Below are 18092 nucleotides of genomic sequence, written 5' to 3'. Positions count from 1 at the left end.
GGCGCTGAGCGCGGGGTGCGCGGAGCCGCCTGTCCCCTTCCCGCGTGTCTCCGAACACGCGTGTGCCCCGCTGCCTGCGCGCGCTGGGCGCTGGGGGTTTGGGTGGGTTTTTTTTTTTTCCTTTTCTTCCCCCCCTTTTCCCTCCTCCCCCCCGCCCCGCTTGCTCCAGGTTTTACTTCTGGTTGCCTGTAAGGGTTTTGCTCCTCCCTTCTGAAATCCTATATTAGCCGCGGCCAAAGCCGTGTAAGGAACACAGCTCATTGTTGGCAAGTGCCGATGCGCCTCGCGGAGGGGCGAGAACCAGCTCCGGGGCTGCGGCAGCGATCGCGGCGCCGGTCACGTCAGCGCCGGGGAGAGGGAGCCGGAGAAGCCCTCTCTATGCTGGGTGACTCTCGCTGACTGATTCCACCGCCACCTTTTGAAGGAGGAGAAGAAAAAAGAAACCGGGAGGTGAGTGCGGCGGTTCTCGTGGCTGGTGCCGGGTGTCCCTTTTGTGTGCAACAGGAAAAACGTGACTGTATAAACACGCGAGGAAAGGTGTTTCTCAGCTGCCCGGCTTCGTGTCCTTATCTGTGCGTTACCGTATTTTCACCGAAATAATTGGGACTTAATTCCAAAAGTTGCTGACAGCGGCTAGGTAGGACTTGCCAATTCTTTGCTTGTTCCTCGCAAGTTAGCGAGAGTGCCGTGGGAATCCGCTGCCTTCGCGGGCGAAGCCGGGGGGCTTGGGCGGCTCCGAAGCGTGCGGGTAGGCGGCGGCGGTGGCCGAATGCGACGCTCCCCGCCGATAGGTATGCCGGACTGGGAAGTGGGAAGGCGTGCTGCCTTGCCGGATTAGCGGAGGGGACCGGGATTTTTGTTCCGCGGGCTCCCCTTTTATTTTTCCTTTTGTACTCCATGGTGGAGCCACTGTAGATTTTAGGAGATTTTTATTTCTTTATTTCTTTATTTATTTTTATTCCTTGCACCGGGAAGGAGAGAGGACTGCAGGACCAGCCAAGTAATTTCTGCCAGGGCCAGGCAGATGCAGCCGGTCCGGGAGAGGGCGGCTGGATGATCGAGGAGGGTGTATTTTCCTAATGTATTCACACGCTAACTTTCCAGGTGAGCCATGGCAGACCACATGATGGCCATGAACCACGGGCGATTCCCCGACGGATCCGGCGGGCTCCACCACCACCCTGCGCATCGGATGGGCATGGGGCAGTTTCCCACCCCCCATCACCACCACCAGCAGCAGCAGCCGCCGCAGCAGCACGCCTTCAGCGCCCTGATGGGCGATCATATACATTACGGAGCTGGGAGTATGAACGCGAGCAGCGGGGTGAGGCACGCCATGGGGCCGGGCAGCGTGAGCGGAGGGCACCCGGCCGGCAGCATGCCGCCCCCCGCCCGCTTCAGCGGCTCCCAGTTCATGGCCCCCCCCGTCGCCAGCCCGGGAGGGCAGCTGAGCGCCAGCATGCAGCTCCAGAAGCTGAACAACCAGTACTTCAGCCACCACCCCTACCCCCACAGCCACTACATGCCGGACTTGCACCCCGGTAGCCACCAGCTGAACGGCGGCAGCCAGCAGCATTTCAGGGACTGCAACCCCAAGCACGGCGGCGGCGGCAGCGGCTTGCCGCCCGCCGTCCCCCACGTCCCCGCGGCAATGCTGCCGCCCAATGTCATAGACACGGACTTCATCGACGAGGAGGTCCTCATGTCCTTAGTCATCGAAATGGGGCTGGATCGCATCAAGGAGCTTCCCGAGCTGTGGTTGGGACAGAACGAGTTTGACTTCATGACAGACTTCGTTTGCAAACAGCAGCCCAGCAGGGTGAGCTGCTGATTCATTTAAAACAAACAAAGGACTTTTATCGGTGCGAATGAAAACATTCCCCTAGACACGGTGTCTCACTTTTCAGGGCTTGAAAAGGTGAGAATCTGGAAAGCAGAGTCAACTATGCGCTTGTATAATTTTTTTTTTTTTTTAATCGCTGCCACTTTTTTTTTTTTTTTCCTTTTGTAGTTTTGTCACTCACCTCCCCTCCTGTAGTAATAATATCTAGAGAACTCTGCCTTTTTATGTTGGTTGCCCCCCTCCCGACCTCCTTCTCTTAATTTTCTCGCAGTAACGTGCCCATAATTCCCACAGTGCCGGACTGTTAGATATTAATCTTGGCAAATTGCTTAATCTTGTGGATTTTGTAAACTATGATTTCCAATGACTTGAACTGCATTCAAATTCTGAGTGAACAGGGAAAAAAATGCATTAGTTGGTTGCATGAACTTTGAAGGGCAGATACTACTGCACAAAAGCTGCCATCTTGCTTAATTTTTAACTATGCATTGCAGTGCAGACTAATTTTTTTTTTTTTTTTTTTTTTTTTCCTTCTGAATACGCTAAACTGGAAGCTTAACAGATATGGGCCAAACCTTTCCAGATCAGGAAAAGTAATACTGTTACTTAAAAAGTCTGCTACCCATTCCCCCTCCCCCATATGTACAGACAATAATATGGTGTGGATGGAATGTTGACTAGTGGCAAACATTTCACAGATTTTTTTTATTTTGTTTCTGTCTTCAGCGTTTTGACACTGTGCTAATATAGTTTATTCAGTACATGAAAAGATACTACTGTGTTGAAAGCTTTTCAGGAAATTTTGACAGTATTTTTGTACAAAACATTTTTTTGAGAAAATATTGTTAATTTATTCTATTTTAATTTGCCAATGTCAATAAAAAGTTAAGAAATGCTTTAGTTTTTCTAGAAGTCATTTACCAGTATTTTTCTTCAAAACCCTTCCCCACTGTCCCTGGTAAGTAGAACATAACATCTATCTGTACAACCGTGTTGGTGTGCAAAAGGACATTCCAAGATAGAAAGTACACTACACCTATATATATGTCATGGTGAACTCGGTAGGTGAGCGGGATTTGAACATACCTACAGCATAAAGCCTCATGCGTTACATTGTAATATGCCTGTCAGTGTGGTTTTCTGAAAAATAAAGTTGGGCCGAGGGCGCAACTTTTTTTTGTGACTTGCCAACATACTTGCTTTAAATGTAGTTGTCCAGAGTTATGATGCATAAAGTATTTATTATATTTATCTATTAAACTTGTAATTTTATAAATCTGCTTTCATTTATATAGTAGACTTTGTTCTTTGGTATATTCATTATCTCGCCTGGAAGAGCTGTGTAAAAAGTGTTTGGGGGAGGGAGGGTGCTGCGTGCCACCCTCTGCCTCTCTCTCACCTCACAGGGTAACACAGGAGGTTGCTGCATCAGTCCAGATCTGCATGACACTGGAACCAGTTTCATCACATTTCCAGTGGTTTAGGAGAAGGGGAATATACCACTGAAGTATTCCACAGTGGGACATCTTACCTCTCTCTCCCAGAAACTGCTGCCAACTGAAGCCGTTGATACAAATCCATAGAGGTCTACTTCAAATATTTTGGAGAAAAATGCCCATTATTTAAAAGCAGCTAACATTTAGTGCCAACTGTTGCTGCCTTCTGCCCTCACTTGGCCTTTGGCAAAGCTCCTGCACGAGTTACTGGTTTGGTGAGGGCTGTGGGATCAGGACCCTAATAATGCTTGTAATCCTGTTTCGCCAAGTTCGAGCAGTACCACTGAGCTTTTTGCTTTCTTTTTAATGCATGTCTCCTGAATTAGGAAGAAAAAAAGCATGGTGGATGTAGTTAAATTTTAAACCTGGTCACGTAAACAAGGAGAATATCACCACACAATGGGAGTGTAAATAGCAGTGTTTTGAATCAAGCTGGGAAATTAAACTGATTACTATTTCTAAGATTGCCCCAGCTGGTGGAAAAAGTGATACTTGTCCTTCTTTGCCTTACAGATACGAAGCAACTAACACATTAATGAATGGGGAAAAAAAAAAAAAAAAAAAAGGTAAATATTAAAGTATTAGCAGAGGTAGAAAGCAGAAAGTGTATGCTTCTGGGAAAAACTGAGATGACAAAATGCACTCTGCAGACAGTGACAGTCCATTCCTAGAAAACTCAATACCAAGAATTTTAAAAAACCAGCCTTCTGGTTTCAGCCAGTGATTGCTAACGTTTTGTGACAGTAGATGTTACAACAAATGACAGTAAATCATAACTTACCAACTCACCAATAACGTAAAAGAGCGTTTAGAAGAATACAGCTGTAGTTTTAAGAGCCCTTGCCCAATTTGCCACTATATAAATCCTTTTTCCATTTTAAGGCTGTTTGATCTGCGCACGTTTCATTGCCCTCTTCTGCGGGAGTTAGGGAGGATGATTTTTCTGATTCTAATCAACTTCTTGTAAAACAGACTATCAAATTATGTGCATACCAAATTGCATAGATGTTTAAAGCCTCGATGATCTTCTAAAACCAAAGGGAATACTCTCACTTTAATGATAGGCACTTTTGCTTCATAAAGTTGGTTAAACAACAGATTCTTCACAGCTGAGACATCACTACTTAAGTCTGTCAACATTAAATCCTTCCATGCAAGCTTTTCCAAGAGTAGGCAGTTCCATGGGCACACTGGTAGAGTCTATTTGCGTACAACTCCGTGTAAAACTGAGAGCTGCTGCCTCTGAGTAACAGCAGCTACTGAAAGCACTGGGTTTTGGGCAAGGCACCGCCAAGGGGTTTTATGATTTCTTAAAAGTCGACCCTGGGGAAATTTGCCAAACAATCATATTGTCTGCCTTGTCCCTTAATTTCTAATGAAGAGTCAGATCCCAGTGGATAGCACAAGTGCGTAATTTTTTATTCATTCTATCATCTACTGAGCAATATTGGGGGCCTGACCCTCATCTTGCCGACAAGAACCCCTTGGCAATGGTCCCACCGGCTCCCATGGCTGAGGCAAGAACAGGCTTTCAAGTAGATCCTCTCTGTCCTCCACACTGCTCCGAAATAGACCGAAGTAATTTATTACTGGAACCCAGCGATTAGTGAAGGATGCACAGTGACCCAGTTCTCCAGCTCCTCACCAAGGACACTGCCATCTCGCATCCCGCTAAGTTGCTGTCAGTACAGGAAACTTGACCTCTGTACTCTGGCTCTTTTTCAAGAACTTCCAACATGGTACATGAGATCTGCTCCTCTTTAAGCCACGGCCATAAATAGACGCGCTGCTTTATTTGGAAGGGAGATCAGCCCTAAGCCGGCCCTCCACGCAACGCGCGCTCGGTGGGAAATTAGGCACCGATTAACGCCGTCCTCGTCCTTGCTCGCCGGGAGCCAAGAATTCACGGGTGGGCGCTGGGCTGGGGGCCGCAGGAGGGGCAGCTGCCCGCCCACCGAGGGGCCCGGGCGCTGCCCGCCGGGGCCGCGGGCGCTGTGGGCGCCGCGGGAGCCCCGGCCCGGCGCGGCCCCTCAGCCACCTGCGCGGGGCGGCCGCGGCGCCAGCGCGCCCCCCGGCGGCGGCCGCGCGCCCTGCGGCCGGCCCGCTGAGGGGGCGCGGGGCCGAGAGCCGCCCCCGAGCCGGGAGCCTCCGGCGCAGGGGCCGTGCGGGGCCGCAGCAGGGGCACGGCCCTCCGCCAGGGCAGCCGCCGAGTGCTCGGCACCGCCCTGCCCCGAGGGACCCCCGGAGAGCCGCGGCGGGAGAGCCGCGCCCGCCGACGGCGACCCTCCCCGGCATTCGGCCCGAGGAGGGTGCGGGCCCTCCCGAAATTACCCGGCGCGGGTTTAGAAAAGAAGCGCACAAACCTGGTGAAAACATGCCTGTTGGTCTCAGGTTTTATTAAAAAAGAAAGAAAGAAAAAAAAAAAAAAGTAAAAAGAAAAGTTATATAAACAAGGATTATCCCCTGCTTATCTTGTCTTGCTAGGGGGATTGGAAAATTCCAACATCTGGATTTGTGGAGTTCCTTTCATTTGTTTCATTTTTTAGTCACTCTTCTTTTTTTTTTTTTTTGGGGGGGGGGAGTGGGGGTGTTTCACGTTTTCCCCGGGGAGATGTTTTCCGGACTCAGTTGGATACAAAGCCCTGTGGATCGCTGGTGTTCAGCCAAAGGCTTGTGTCTCTGGAGCCACACAGAAGTAGTTCATCAGGGCATAGGTGACTTCTGCGTCAACATCTGGCTATAGGAGTCATCCTACTCCTACCTTGTTCCTGCCCTCTTCCTTCTGCCCTCTGCCTCCGCTTCCTCCTGACTGTGTGGCACACCAGGGCTTAACGTGTGAGCTGGTATCCAATACACCCTTGTATCAGAAACCCCAGCAAAATCGTGGGTCACAAGCATTGAGTGGAGGGAAATTAAATCACAAAAAGTAGTTCTTGTCCCTGACCCTACAGCTGTCCTTTTTTAAAGCCTTCATTTCTTCAAAAATACTTCGGGTTTACTGCACACAAGAACAAGAAATGCCAATGTTACGTATCCAGGCTACACATATCGACCTTAACCTGATCTATTTCTGTGTCATCACTCATAGGGATAGCAGTGTGAACAAGGACTAGGTAACATTGACAGGAGCTGTTTAAATGATGAGACAAAGTATTTTTTAAATAGTCTGGCAGATATATTTGTCAGATAACAGTGCATGTGCAGTAAAACTCAAATGAGGAATCAGAGGAATTTGGAACCCAAGGCAGCAGCATTTTCTCAGGATTTCATGTATTCTAAGTGCATCATTTTGTCAGTAAAGAGGAGGTGTTTTACATAGTTTATGAAAATATATTTACACATTTCAATATGGTGTCACTATTGTGCTCACGCGCAAGATAAAGCTGAGTCTCAGTAACTGCAACAATAAAGAGATACATCAAATGACTGAACAGATGAGCTGCTGTTACGGTAGGTTCTCTGTTATTCTCTTTGCCTCATTTTAGAAAAAATTTGCAACACCCGTTTTTCAATAGAGTTGGTTCAGTCCCCCTCCATCTGCTGTGCCTTTCCCCCTCTTAAAAAATTACAGAGGGTCAATTTCATCACAGGCCTGAAACAGATTTTGAATTACTTATTTACCATATTAAAACCAAGCAAAACATTTTCCACCTTATCAGGCTTCATGAAATGCTAACCACTTTTCACACCTTTTTCTTTCACTGGGCCATTTTGCTATCTCTCTCTATTGGAGAGCATTTGGCAGTATATTACCTATTTTATAAGCAATAAAGTAAAATAAAAGAAACTTTCAGAATTGTCAAGTTCCTAAAACTGTGGCTGAAGTTATTAGTGCGAGTACACAGAATTTCTTAAGCTCAAAAGCTGATTATTCAGCAGATGCTCATTGCAATAAGATGCTGATGGCAGTTATGACCAAGAGCCTCCTAAGAATTGCCCTGTGAGTTTTTAAAGCAGGCTGCTTTGCTAGCACCAGTGCACTGTGAGAGAGAGGGAGACATTTCTGAAAGTAGAAAATGTCTTATCTGCTGCTATTCAAACACAAGTAACACAGAGTATTTCAGATTTCACTCTCTCTCTCGCTCTCTGCCAGGATACGTATTTAAAGGCTTGATACTCAAAATCTTTGCTATTTACTTCAAGTTACATTATTTGGTCTAATAAGTGATATTATCTCTGTCTACAAGCCTCACACAGTTATATGCCCTCCATCAACTTTATGTGAAGTAGAGTATGTATTTGAAGGCAGAAATTAATTCCTAGGATTTCCCAATGATGAGGAAAGACATCGAGCTTCTGCACACATCTGCTTTGTACAGAAACTAGAGTTATATTTTAGGTTCCTTATAGGCTTATAAGGGTTATATATTTTGGGATGCTTATCAGAAGGCTGCACTAAGGCTAGTGTGTGATCCAACAAGGAGATGAAGGGCAAGGTTCAAATACCGGCGTGGGGATGAATACAAAGTCTTTCTAAGTAGCAGGCAGAAAATAAATTAGTGACCATCACAGAGAAAGCTTTAGAGAAAAGGTCTGAAGACCAGTAAATCCTTAACCTAATAGGCACTATGAACGGGTGCCTATCAGTGGAGCAGTCAGGAGGGGTTGGTTTTGTTCATCATGTCTGATAGGGCACAACACTCTATGCTAGGAAAGTGGGGAAAGTGGAGAATTTGAGAAAACATGGGTGTTGAGGTGTTAACCTTCTTCACGGGCCATTATTTACAAGAAAAACATGAATTTTCTTAGGTGAATGTAAGTGAGCAAAGCTGCTGCTGGATGGCACCAATGAAGCCTGCAGTTTTGAGCACCAGCTTCTCTGCTCTTGAGGGTGGATACAGGATGCATATCCCTGTTCCTGGGCTGCGAGCAGGGAGCATCAGTCGTCACACTGGAAACCATTGTAGCCAAAACATGTGCTCAGTGCTGCTTCTAAAAACCACCTTCTCTCTTCTTGATTCCATCTTAATATACTGACTAAGCTTTGTCCAGTGGGACTCTTTTAGTGGCCAGGAAGCACCACAGGCCTTGTGCTTCCTCAAGTCCTCACTCCTGTTTAATCAGGGCAAATGTAACCATTGAAAGTATTTGGGGCAGCAGCGTGCTTGCTTTGGGATGCACGGTCAGCCAGTGCGGTGCATTATTGCAGCTGTGCCCTGGGATGGTAGGGGAGGGTGACAACTGGTCTGTCACAGGTCACCTTGTGACTTTGCCCTATAAGGAGAAGAGCAACCTCTGACAGGCATCTTGTCCCGCCCCTCGCTCCGCAGAGGGGGATCTGCTGCAGGGCAGTCTGCCATCCCATCGCCTCTCTTCTTGGTCTCCGTCTGAGCTGTCGCCTTTTGAGACCTTGCCTGACATTTTAATTAAGCACTTTACATGAAAGATGCCAATGCACAGATGATCACACAGATTTTTTTTTTAAAGAGCTACAAGGAGTTATTTAAATTGTTGATACTTACTTGGAGGTGCTTAGTTTCAATTCACGGTTGCTGTATTGAAGCAGAGCAGTAGTCATTCCCCACGACACACAAAGCCTCGCTGTCAGAGTGCTGTGGGGAGCTGCAGTACTCGGAGCTTGTAGCTAGGTGTAGCTGAAGCCCTGCCTTTCTTATTGATTAAGGTATTTAAAAGAGCAGCCTTTTAATTTGACTTATCGTGTACATTTTAACTGAATGAATGTAGTCAGAATGAATAGTGATGGATGCTTATGGATTAGAGCCTTCACCTAATTCAAGAATTGCTTCTTGGCAGTTCCACAATGCCTTCACAAAAATTAGATTAATGTGCACAGAGACTCTACTAGACTGGTTCCTTTAGCCTAAACCTCTTAGTCCAGGGGTCTTTTTGACATGGTTTGTTTTACACGTGAATATTGCAAGCAATGAAGTCCTTTATTAGAGGTCTGTGTTGTTTTCCCCCAAGTCCTGTTACCAAGGTCTGTGTTTAAAGGGCAGGATTGGCTCCACACGAATCAGTGAAGCAGAGCACTTCTAAATTCCAAACCTGAGCTCTCAGTATTTTGGCCTAAGGAAGGAAAGCAGAATTTTTTTCCTTGCCTCTCCTTCTGATCTCTCCAGCTCTTACTGTACATAACAGCTTTGCCCTGAATGGCATTCTCATAATTGTGATTGAAGATAAGGCAAAGTTCAGGAGGTACATTCTTTTTTTTTTTTTTTTTTTTTTTTTTTTTTCTTTTTTTTCTTTTTTTCTTTTTTTTCTTTTTTTTTTTTTTGTGTGTGTGTGTGTGTGTGTGTGTGTGTGTGTGTGTGGTTTTGTGTTTTGCTTTTTGTTGTTTTGTGGGGTTTGGTTTTTTTTGGGGGGTTGTGGGTTTTTTTTTTTGTGGGGTGTTTTGTTTGTGGTTGGTTGGTTTTGATTTGGGGCTTTTGGATTTTTATGGTTAGCATTCAGAAGACAGTGGTCTTGAATTGTAAAGATTGACAGGATTTAACTTTATTATTCACCTGTGATTTATTTTCCAGATATGCTTTATAACCAAAATCTAGATCAGTGATCTTTGGATCTGGTTCTGACCGAGGTAACTTCTTGGTCAGTGAAATCCAAGTCAAAAATCAAGACTTGACTGATGGCATATCCAGTATAGTCATAGCTGTGGGATCTTTTTGGGAGTGCAGGCAGTACTTTATGCCAAAACTGCATAGCATATTCTGAGTCTAATCCAGTTACTTCAGCTCCCCAGAAGTCACCCCACCAGGATCAGTGGGCCTAAAAGTGCTGAGAAAACATTTTAGGAGGACTCTATGTTGCTTGTTCATGTTATATCATAGTGGTGTAAATTAGTCTTGGGTCTTTTAAGTCCTTCTTGAGAGTCTGGAGTGGAGTTGCTGGAGACACTGCTGGATCGAGTTAAAGTGTTGCGTGAGCACAGCACTGCAGATGCAGACATGAACCATCCTCTCTACCTCCAACACCTTGTGTAACAGTGGTAATTTCAGACTGGATTACACCAGAATTTGCAATCACTATGATGACTGAGAGTCTATCTGATGTTCTCATTAACTTAATTCAAATATAGTGCCACATATTTGAGTATAAGCTTAAAGTGGTGTTTGTGTCAAGAATGGATTAGGCTATGTTCTGATTCATATTTTGCTCTGACATTAACTTATTGGGGTTTATTACTGTTAAAATCATTCTGATAAAGAGCTACTGTGACCTTCTGATTACCTTTTTTCCTCAGCCTAAAGTGAAATAACTTGAGAATGTCTTCTTTCTTAGTTTTGTGGGGTTTGTATCACCCTGGTAGCAGGTGGCCTTTAACTACTTAGAAGGAAAGGAAGGTAGATGGAAATGTGATTGACTAACATTTTCCTAATTTTTTTTTCCTCCCCCAACAAAAATGAGCAGTTCCAAAGTGCTTGTCGGTGTCTTTGGTCAGCCTCTTTCATTGTGAGGAAATTGCATGCTGCTTTTTAAGGAAGCTTACGTACATTCATGAATCACTTTCATGTATGTCTCATCTTTGGGGTATAGACACTTTTGTTTTCTGGTTGTTCTGCTGAAATAGTAAAGACATAGGTGTATATAATATTTAACATCCAAGCCAATTCATACTGCCATTAAAACATCCATTGTTATTAGGGAGATTTTGTACTTTCCTTTAGAAAGGCAAGTTTCCAGCTTACACCTGCTTGTGCCAAGAGGTACCGGATTCATGACTCCTCAGTGTTTGTTGCCTGAGATGGGTGATCATGCTGAAATGCTGCATGACTTTCTTCTTCCACTTTGTTGATAAAGGTTATGTAGAAGATTGATAACCTGTGGGTATCCTTGACACCTGACCGTCTATGAAGGAACTGGGTCATGGAACAGGACTTTGAAATTGATAGAGCTTCACAAGGACCCAGCTGGTCAAACATTAGTTGGTGACATAAAAGGAAAGAGAATACAGAGAAAACCAGACTTCAAAGAACTGTATTTTCTCCTTGCTTGCTGTTGGCTAGAACATAGGAAGTTTCTGAGGGCCTTACTGACTGGTGTGTCCTCCAAAAGCTTTTCCTCTTTGTGACCAGCAAATAAGTGAGAAAGGATAGGACTAAAGATTGGTTTGGTTTTGGTTTTTTCTATTTTGTGGTTGGTAAAACAGCCCAGTCCAATGAATTCTCACTATCCTTCTTGCCTGCCTTTCTAGCTGATCTCCTAGAGAGAAAAGATTATGGCACAGAAGCCAACACTGAGAAGCCTGGAGGCACAACCAGGCAGTAGGACCTTGCTGCACCAGGAAAGCACAATCATGTAACAGAATGCTGATTCTGAGTGACTTACTGTCTATCTTACAAGACAGGGAAGACAGATGAGAGACCAAAAGATGAGGGAAAGGGGAAAAGGAAAATAAACTAAGAAAGGGGGATATTTATTAGTTATTAGAGTAACGATATTGCAGTCCTGTGATTTTATTTGCATTTCTCTGTGTGGGCTGTCATAGTCACAACCTCTGAAATTTCTCAGAGATCTCACAGGTTTTCTGAATTTAATGAAAATCACAATTACACATTTCCCTGGTCATGTGGACTACAGGTACTTTGTACAGGAATAGATTACATTGGTTAACATTTAGGCCCTCCAGTCCTTTATTTACTTAACTTAGCCGTCCTTTGTTAAAAGCAGTGCGGGTTTTAGACCATCTTTGCTCAAGCTGATTGGACAGGTCACATGAATTTGTCAGCCCGTGTAAACCATTTGCAGAAAGTGAAGGCACATAAAGCACACAAAGACAGAGAACATTTTTGTGAGGTGTACTTCCCTTTAAGTATGCAACTCTGGTCCTCCTGTGTTAAGCAAGCATGCCACAATTAAAGTAGGAAAGAATCTGAGCACATCTTGTTCCCATCTGCATGACCTTGGGCAAGTCCTTACTTATTGTGCATTAACATGTAACACTTTATGTCTCCGTTTACCTTTCAAATAATGAGTACAATGTGCTTTTTGCAGTTCACTGCTGCTTGATGTTGAAATTACTTAATAGGCTATATTATAATCTTGCATGCAAGCTACTACACAACTGGAAAACACCAGAAGCCACAGAAGCAATCAGTAACTAGTGATGTACCTTGCAACACTATAGAAATGCAGAAAATATTACAGATTGCCTGATGATGAGTTTCCAAGTGAACTAGAATTGTTCTCTCTGATTCCAAGTGGGGGGCTAAATAGTTAATTTTCTTCCCTTAGTTCAGCAATTCCCCATACTCCAAATAGTTTGAGAGTCTCAAATTACATGGCTTCTCTGAGGCTATTGAAAAGCACTGAGATCTGACCCATCCACCTTTAGAATGCTGTTAGAGGAAAAACACTCTTTAAATTCATAGTAATAGAGTTTTGGAGACACATCTGAAGATACCTAAAGCTAAATATTATGTATGTATCTGTCTGAATACTCCTATTAAAGTCCAGGATCTAAATTACAGACCAAATTGCCTTTCTTAATAAATATGACTTGCATAGGCTTTTGATGTGTACAGAATGAAGAGTTACTATATTCTAACAAGTTGAGGACATTGATGCCACCTGTTGTATTTGTCTTCCAGCTTAGTAAAATATCAAGCTCACTCTCACCTAATCTTTTCTTTATTCATCCTTTCATCTCTTGAGTTCTCTTTTGATCTTCATTAATTTGGTCCCACAAATGTTATGTTTAATAAGGTGCTTCTGCATAGCTAGAAAACCCTTATAAAAAATCCAGCTGATAACATTTCACAGTTCTGTTCTGCCAGTGCCAATATACCTCTTTCACCCTTTTGTGTTTTCCATGTAGCGATTCTCCTTCTATGCCTGCCTTAAAATAGGTCATTGGTGTTTACATCAGCAGCAGTTTTAGACATCACAAAGTAGTGCTGCCAGTTCTGCTCGTCATAGGATCATTCCATCTGAACTAACATTCATTGTCCGCCCTGTCATTATCCTATAAAATAAGATCCTCATCAGGATTTATTTCACCATCACTCTTATTTTTCCACTTCTTTCTACAGATCTTTATCTTTCACCACAAATGTTCCCCTGATTTCCAAGCATCGTTTATCTCTATCTGTGTAATTTTCATTGTGTCAGCCCCTAATCTTTCCTCCAATATTCCTAGACAGGTTAGTCATAACCTCAGTGTTGTTCAGTCCCTGCCCCCCTCAGCTTCCTTATGATCATCAGCAGAATTTGGACCTTTCCAGAGAAAGATGCTTGCCTTTAATTATGAGATACTTTCCTGCCCACATACAACCCATACAACTGAGAGATTCAAGCCTTCAATTTCTAATTTGCTTATTCTCTCTGCTGCTCCCAAGCAGGTGCTGCTTGGGAAATCAATGACAGCTCCACACACGAAGCAGCTGCAGGACTGAGCCTTTAATGAGTCTTTTCCATTTCTAATTTTTATAAGCCAGTTCTAGCAGCAATCTAAAATAAATTATACATATTGATAATGAAACTGATGCAAGTGAACATTACTAGAAAATGGAAGGATTTAGAAAAGGAAGGAAAAAACAAAGTACCTTTTACAAAGTAATTCAGTCTACATTATCATGCCAGAAGAGATAATTTCTTCTCTATAACTCACCCTTGACCGACATACCACTGGCATTTAAAAGACTTCCCAATTACATTTGATGTGTGATTTACAGCATGATCACATCTGAACTGGGCCCAGAGATTTCCGCTGGCAGGTTCAGAAAATGTCTGGGGTTGATGGTTGACTTGGCCCAACTCTGTTCCCACCGTGTGTTGGTAGAAGATCATTTCAAGCTAGAGGAGTATCATTTTAAAATAAAATTACATTACAAAAATAGATTGTTTCAGGATTCAGTACCTTTTTGAAATTTCATGCTAGATTTGTGTTCGCTTACAATGGTGTAAATCAGCAGTAACTTCACTGCAGTACCAGAATAACTAGAAACAGCTAATACTGCTCTTTCCTCTCCCAATAAATTACCTTTATATATTGGAGAAGAGTTATTTTCAAACTGCTGATATGCATTCAGGTGTGACTGCATGCCTCACCTGAGGGTTTTCTTTACCTTTTGTGTGATTTTTCAAGTGGAGCTATTCTCGACTCTGCCAAATTCTCCAAGTAGCACATAGCATAATGTATTTATGTAGAGTCTGTCTCTTGGGCAAGCTGAAGCAGTAGAAATTGCCCGGAGAAAATTGAAACCCTGATAATTGATTTTGCTAGCTCTTAAAGTTTCAAAAGACTTGAATCTTGCCAAGAATAAATCAAAAACTGTTCAGTAGCAGACCATGGGGATTCCCTCCAGATTCTGAGAGTGGTTTCCTTGCTACAATGCAGAAATTATATTCTTAGTGATGTAGATTAAGAATTAAATTATTTGCTTAAAATAGTTAAGTCTGTTGCCAATTGGGGTTTTCTGTGTCAGCTAATTTGGCTGCTGTTATTAAGTGCCATTGGTAGCCAGGATCTTTGAGCTCTGGAAGAAAAAAAATGCGCAAACATTAGGTATATGACAAACCCTTCAGGCCATAAAATCTTATTAGAAGGCAAATCACAACCTTCCAACCCTTTTGAGATTGATGTGGAGCTAGGAAATCTGTAGCAAATTGATACAGTGTGGAATGCAAATATATTACTCCCCCTCCTCTCCTTTTTTTCACATTAACACACGACTAAACAGGAGAGAAACGATTCCCAAGAGACCGCCATGGAAAATGTGCTATTGGTCCTGGTGTTTACAAAGTTTTTATCAAAATAAATTAAACTCAGTGGAGACTAGTCTTGACAAACTTTTCATTGGAAAATCATAGGAATTTGCCAACAGTGGTTTAGTTGTGGGTGCAAATGGCAGAAAAACACTGCCAGATTCAGCAGCCTTCTGACTTCTAGACCACTCTTCATGTCACTATGCTTCTGTGTCCCAATTATGAAGGCCCTTTCTAAATTCAAATTATATGTTTTAAGTTTATAGGCATTTCTAAATTCTTCATCAACACTGTACTTTCATTATATATTTTACATGCCTGCTTGTTATTGTATATTATCGTGTTATATGTATATTATATTATTATGTAAAGATGTCAGTATATTATGGTCATATTTAAACAGAACATATCAATGTTATTTCATAGAATCACAGAATCTAGAATAGAATCATAGAATGGTTCAGGTCAGAAGGGACCATCTAGTTCCAACCTCCCTGTCATAGGCAGGGACACCTTCCACTAAGCTGCTGAAAACCCCATCCAGATTGGTCTTGAACACTTCCAGGAATGGGGCATTTACAACTTCTCTGGGCAATCTGTTCCATTGCCTCACCAACCTCGCACTAAAGAATTTCTTCCTCATATCTTATCTAAATCTACCGTCTCTGAATTTGAAGCAATTTCCTCTTGTCCTGTCACTATCTGTCCATGTAAAAAGTTGCTCTTTCTCATTTTTATAAGCTCCTTTTAAGTACTGGAAGGTTGCTATAAGGTTTCCCCAGATCTTCTCTTCTCCAAGCTGAGCAACCTCAAGTCTCTCAGTATTTTTTCATAGGAGAGGTCCTCCCGCATTTTTGTGGCCCTGCTCTAGACTTGCTCCAACAAATCCACACCTTTTTTGTGTTGAGCTGGACAGGTGGGATCTTGCAAGGGCGGAATAGAGGATGGTAATTACCTTTCCTTGACCCGCTGGCCATGCTGCTTTTGATGCAGCCCAGGATGTGTTTGGCTTTCCAATGACATTTATAATATAATTGACTGAAATAGTGGTATTACAGCAAGTGGTTCTGTCCCTGCACACTATAATTTGAAAAACCTGTATCTGGCGAAAAAGAATCCAAAAACTGTTCAGGAGGAAAGCCGTGAAAAACTCATTCCAATTCTTAGAGAAGTTCCTGCACAAGAATTAAAAAATGATACTCTCACTGATACAGATCTGGCACTGAAGTAGCAGACCATGACAGTCCACTAAAGTCTGCATTTGTGCGTGTGACAGGACTGGGAATGCTAGTCTCCAAATTTTCTTCTGCTGCTGGCTAGCAGGGTCTCATGGAGCAGAGCAGCTACAGGTGGCAGAGGGGTGCAGACAGCCCTTTCCTTGCCAGTCAAGAGAACCTCTGCAACCTCTTTGCCTTCTGTCAAAAGACTGGCCTGCAGGACAAATCAGTCTGTATGGCTTCCAGGGGATATTAGGGCTTCTGCAGAAGCTAGGTGTTCATTTAGGTGGAAGAAGAACTAAGGCTTGCCATTGCTTGTGGTGAAAAAGAAACCCTCAAAACTTTTTCAAGTGGTTTTAACCAACACAGTATTGCCTTCAGAGCTGGCATTTTTTAAAGCTCTTGAGCATTTGAGAGAGAGGCTCTAAACATGAACCATCAGTCTTTCACCTAAACTATCCCATGGGACACAGAAAGAACACACAAAACTCCCAAAGGCAACATTAGCACTGGAGGGAGTGAGGAGGGCAGGCTTTTAGCTCCCCTTTTAGCTCCCTGCTGTGGGAGCATCACCAGGTGAGAGCTGAATGTTGCAGCTGTGGAAAATGGCCTAGGCAAAGAAGGGAAAAGGTATGTCAGAGGAAGATACGAAGGAAGCCCAAAAGCTTCAGTAGCATTGACTTAATGATGAATTTGTCCTTTCATTTGGTAAGGCTGAACGTATTTAATAGTATATAGAGCAAATGACAAATGCATGTAGAATTTTTTTCCCTCCCATGGGAAGTCTGTCCTTCAGTAGATTTATGCTGATGATGATTACATCTAATCCAGAAATAAAGAGTTTGTGATATTCCCTATGGCCTCCATGGAAATGCCACTGTGCAAAAAAGAGAGTGTAGGGTTATTGATATGCAATCCAACTCATAGCTGCACACCTGTAAAATAAACTCAGTTTTGTTCCTGCGAATTCTCAAGGAGTCATCTAGATTTAATGTGAGGAAGGTACATTTCCCCTCTTTCTCATGTATTAGGGAATGATTTCTTTCTCTTCCCCAAAACAGGGATATGAAACGCCTAAAACATTACAAAAGCTGAAACCTCAGACACTGTGCAGGCTTCACAGAAAACGTTTTCAGTCCACTCAGCCCTGCACTGGCCAGATGTAAACATCCCAGCATGCAGAGTCCAAGTGCCAGTCCTCAGCATGTAAATTGCCTGCATGGCAGTTTCAACATACTTCTTTAACTTTCTCTATCTGAGTTTCCCTTTCCATTCCTAAGACAGTTATTTCAATTCACAGCCCCAAATCCTGCAGATCCCTATTTATCTTCTGAAGCTGCACCCACATACTCCCCACAAACTTAGTAATACTGATTTAATCTGTGCCTTTCTATTCCCTGACTCTACCACAGACTGTTTTATTTACTTGCATATTTAGGAACAGCTCAGAATATGTAGCTTTGTACTACTTGTAGCTAATTTTCATAATGATGACTCCAACTAATTTCCCCTTATCTGTGCACTCTGATTTCTCAGGGACATGACCAAGTTGCCAGTGCCCAGTGAATCCTATCATGTCATTAGAGCTGTGATAAGAGTTGCCATGCATGCTGTCAGGCTGTTGCAAAAATGAGCTGAGACATAATAGCTTTAACCCCAGTGAAAGAGAGCAAAGCTGAGCCTGTCTTGCCTTGTGTTTGCCAAGGAGTGAGAATATGCCAGAGTTAGTTTCTGCACCTCAACTGTTACTTAGCTCCTTGGTAGCTCGGTTCTGCATTTTGATCTCAAAGCTGATTTTATTTCAAAAGAAAAATGAACAGGGACTGGAACAGCAGTGTTCTTCAGTCAAATCAGAAGGAGCACAAAGAGCCC

At 43.4% G+C, this 18092-nt stretch overlaps 1 protein-coding gene across 1 annotated transcript; it reads left to right on the top strand.

Moving 5' to 3' along the window:
* The first annotated feature begins 225 nt into the window (after positions 1 to 225).
* Positions 226 to 3128, top strand: CITED2 (Cbp/p300 interacting transactivator with Glu/Asp rich carboxy-terminal domain 2). Its single transcript, XM_040060639.2, has 2 exons — positions 226 to 450; positions 1105 to 3128. Exon 2 carries the CDS (start codon positions 1112 to 1114, stop codon positions 1829 to 1831), a length of 720 nt encoding a protein of 239 aa, XP_039916573.1. The 5' UTR covers positions 226 to 450; positions 1105 to 1111; the 3' UTR covers positions 1832 to 3128.
* Positions 3129 to 18092: the final 14964 nt, after the last annotated feature.

The sequence above is a fragment of the Hirundo rustica genome, chromosome 3 (assembly GCF_015227805.2).
Source record: "Hirundo rustica isolate bHirRus1 chromosome 3, bHirRus1.pri.v3, whole genome shotgun sequence".
NCBI lineage: Eukaryota > Metazoa > Chordata > Aves > Passeriformes > Hirundinidae > Hirundo > Hirundo rustica.
Note: the sequence above shows the minus strand (reverse complement) of the source record. Positions and strands in the feature narration are given on the sequence as shown.

Excerpts from the sequence above, each read along its gene's own strand:
- CITED2 (XM_040060639.2), top strand. The coding sequence starts at position 1,112 with ATGGCAGACCACATGATGGCCATGAACCACGGGCGATTCCCCGACGGA.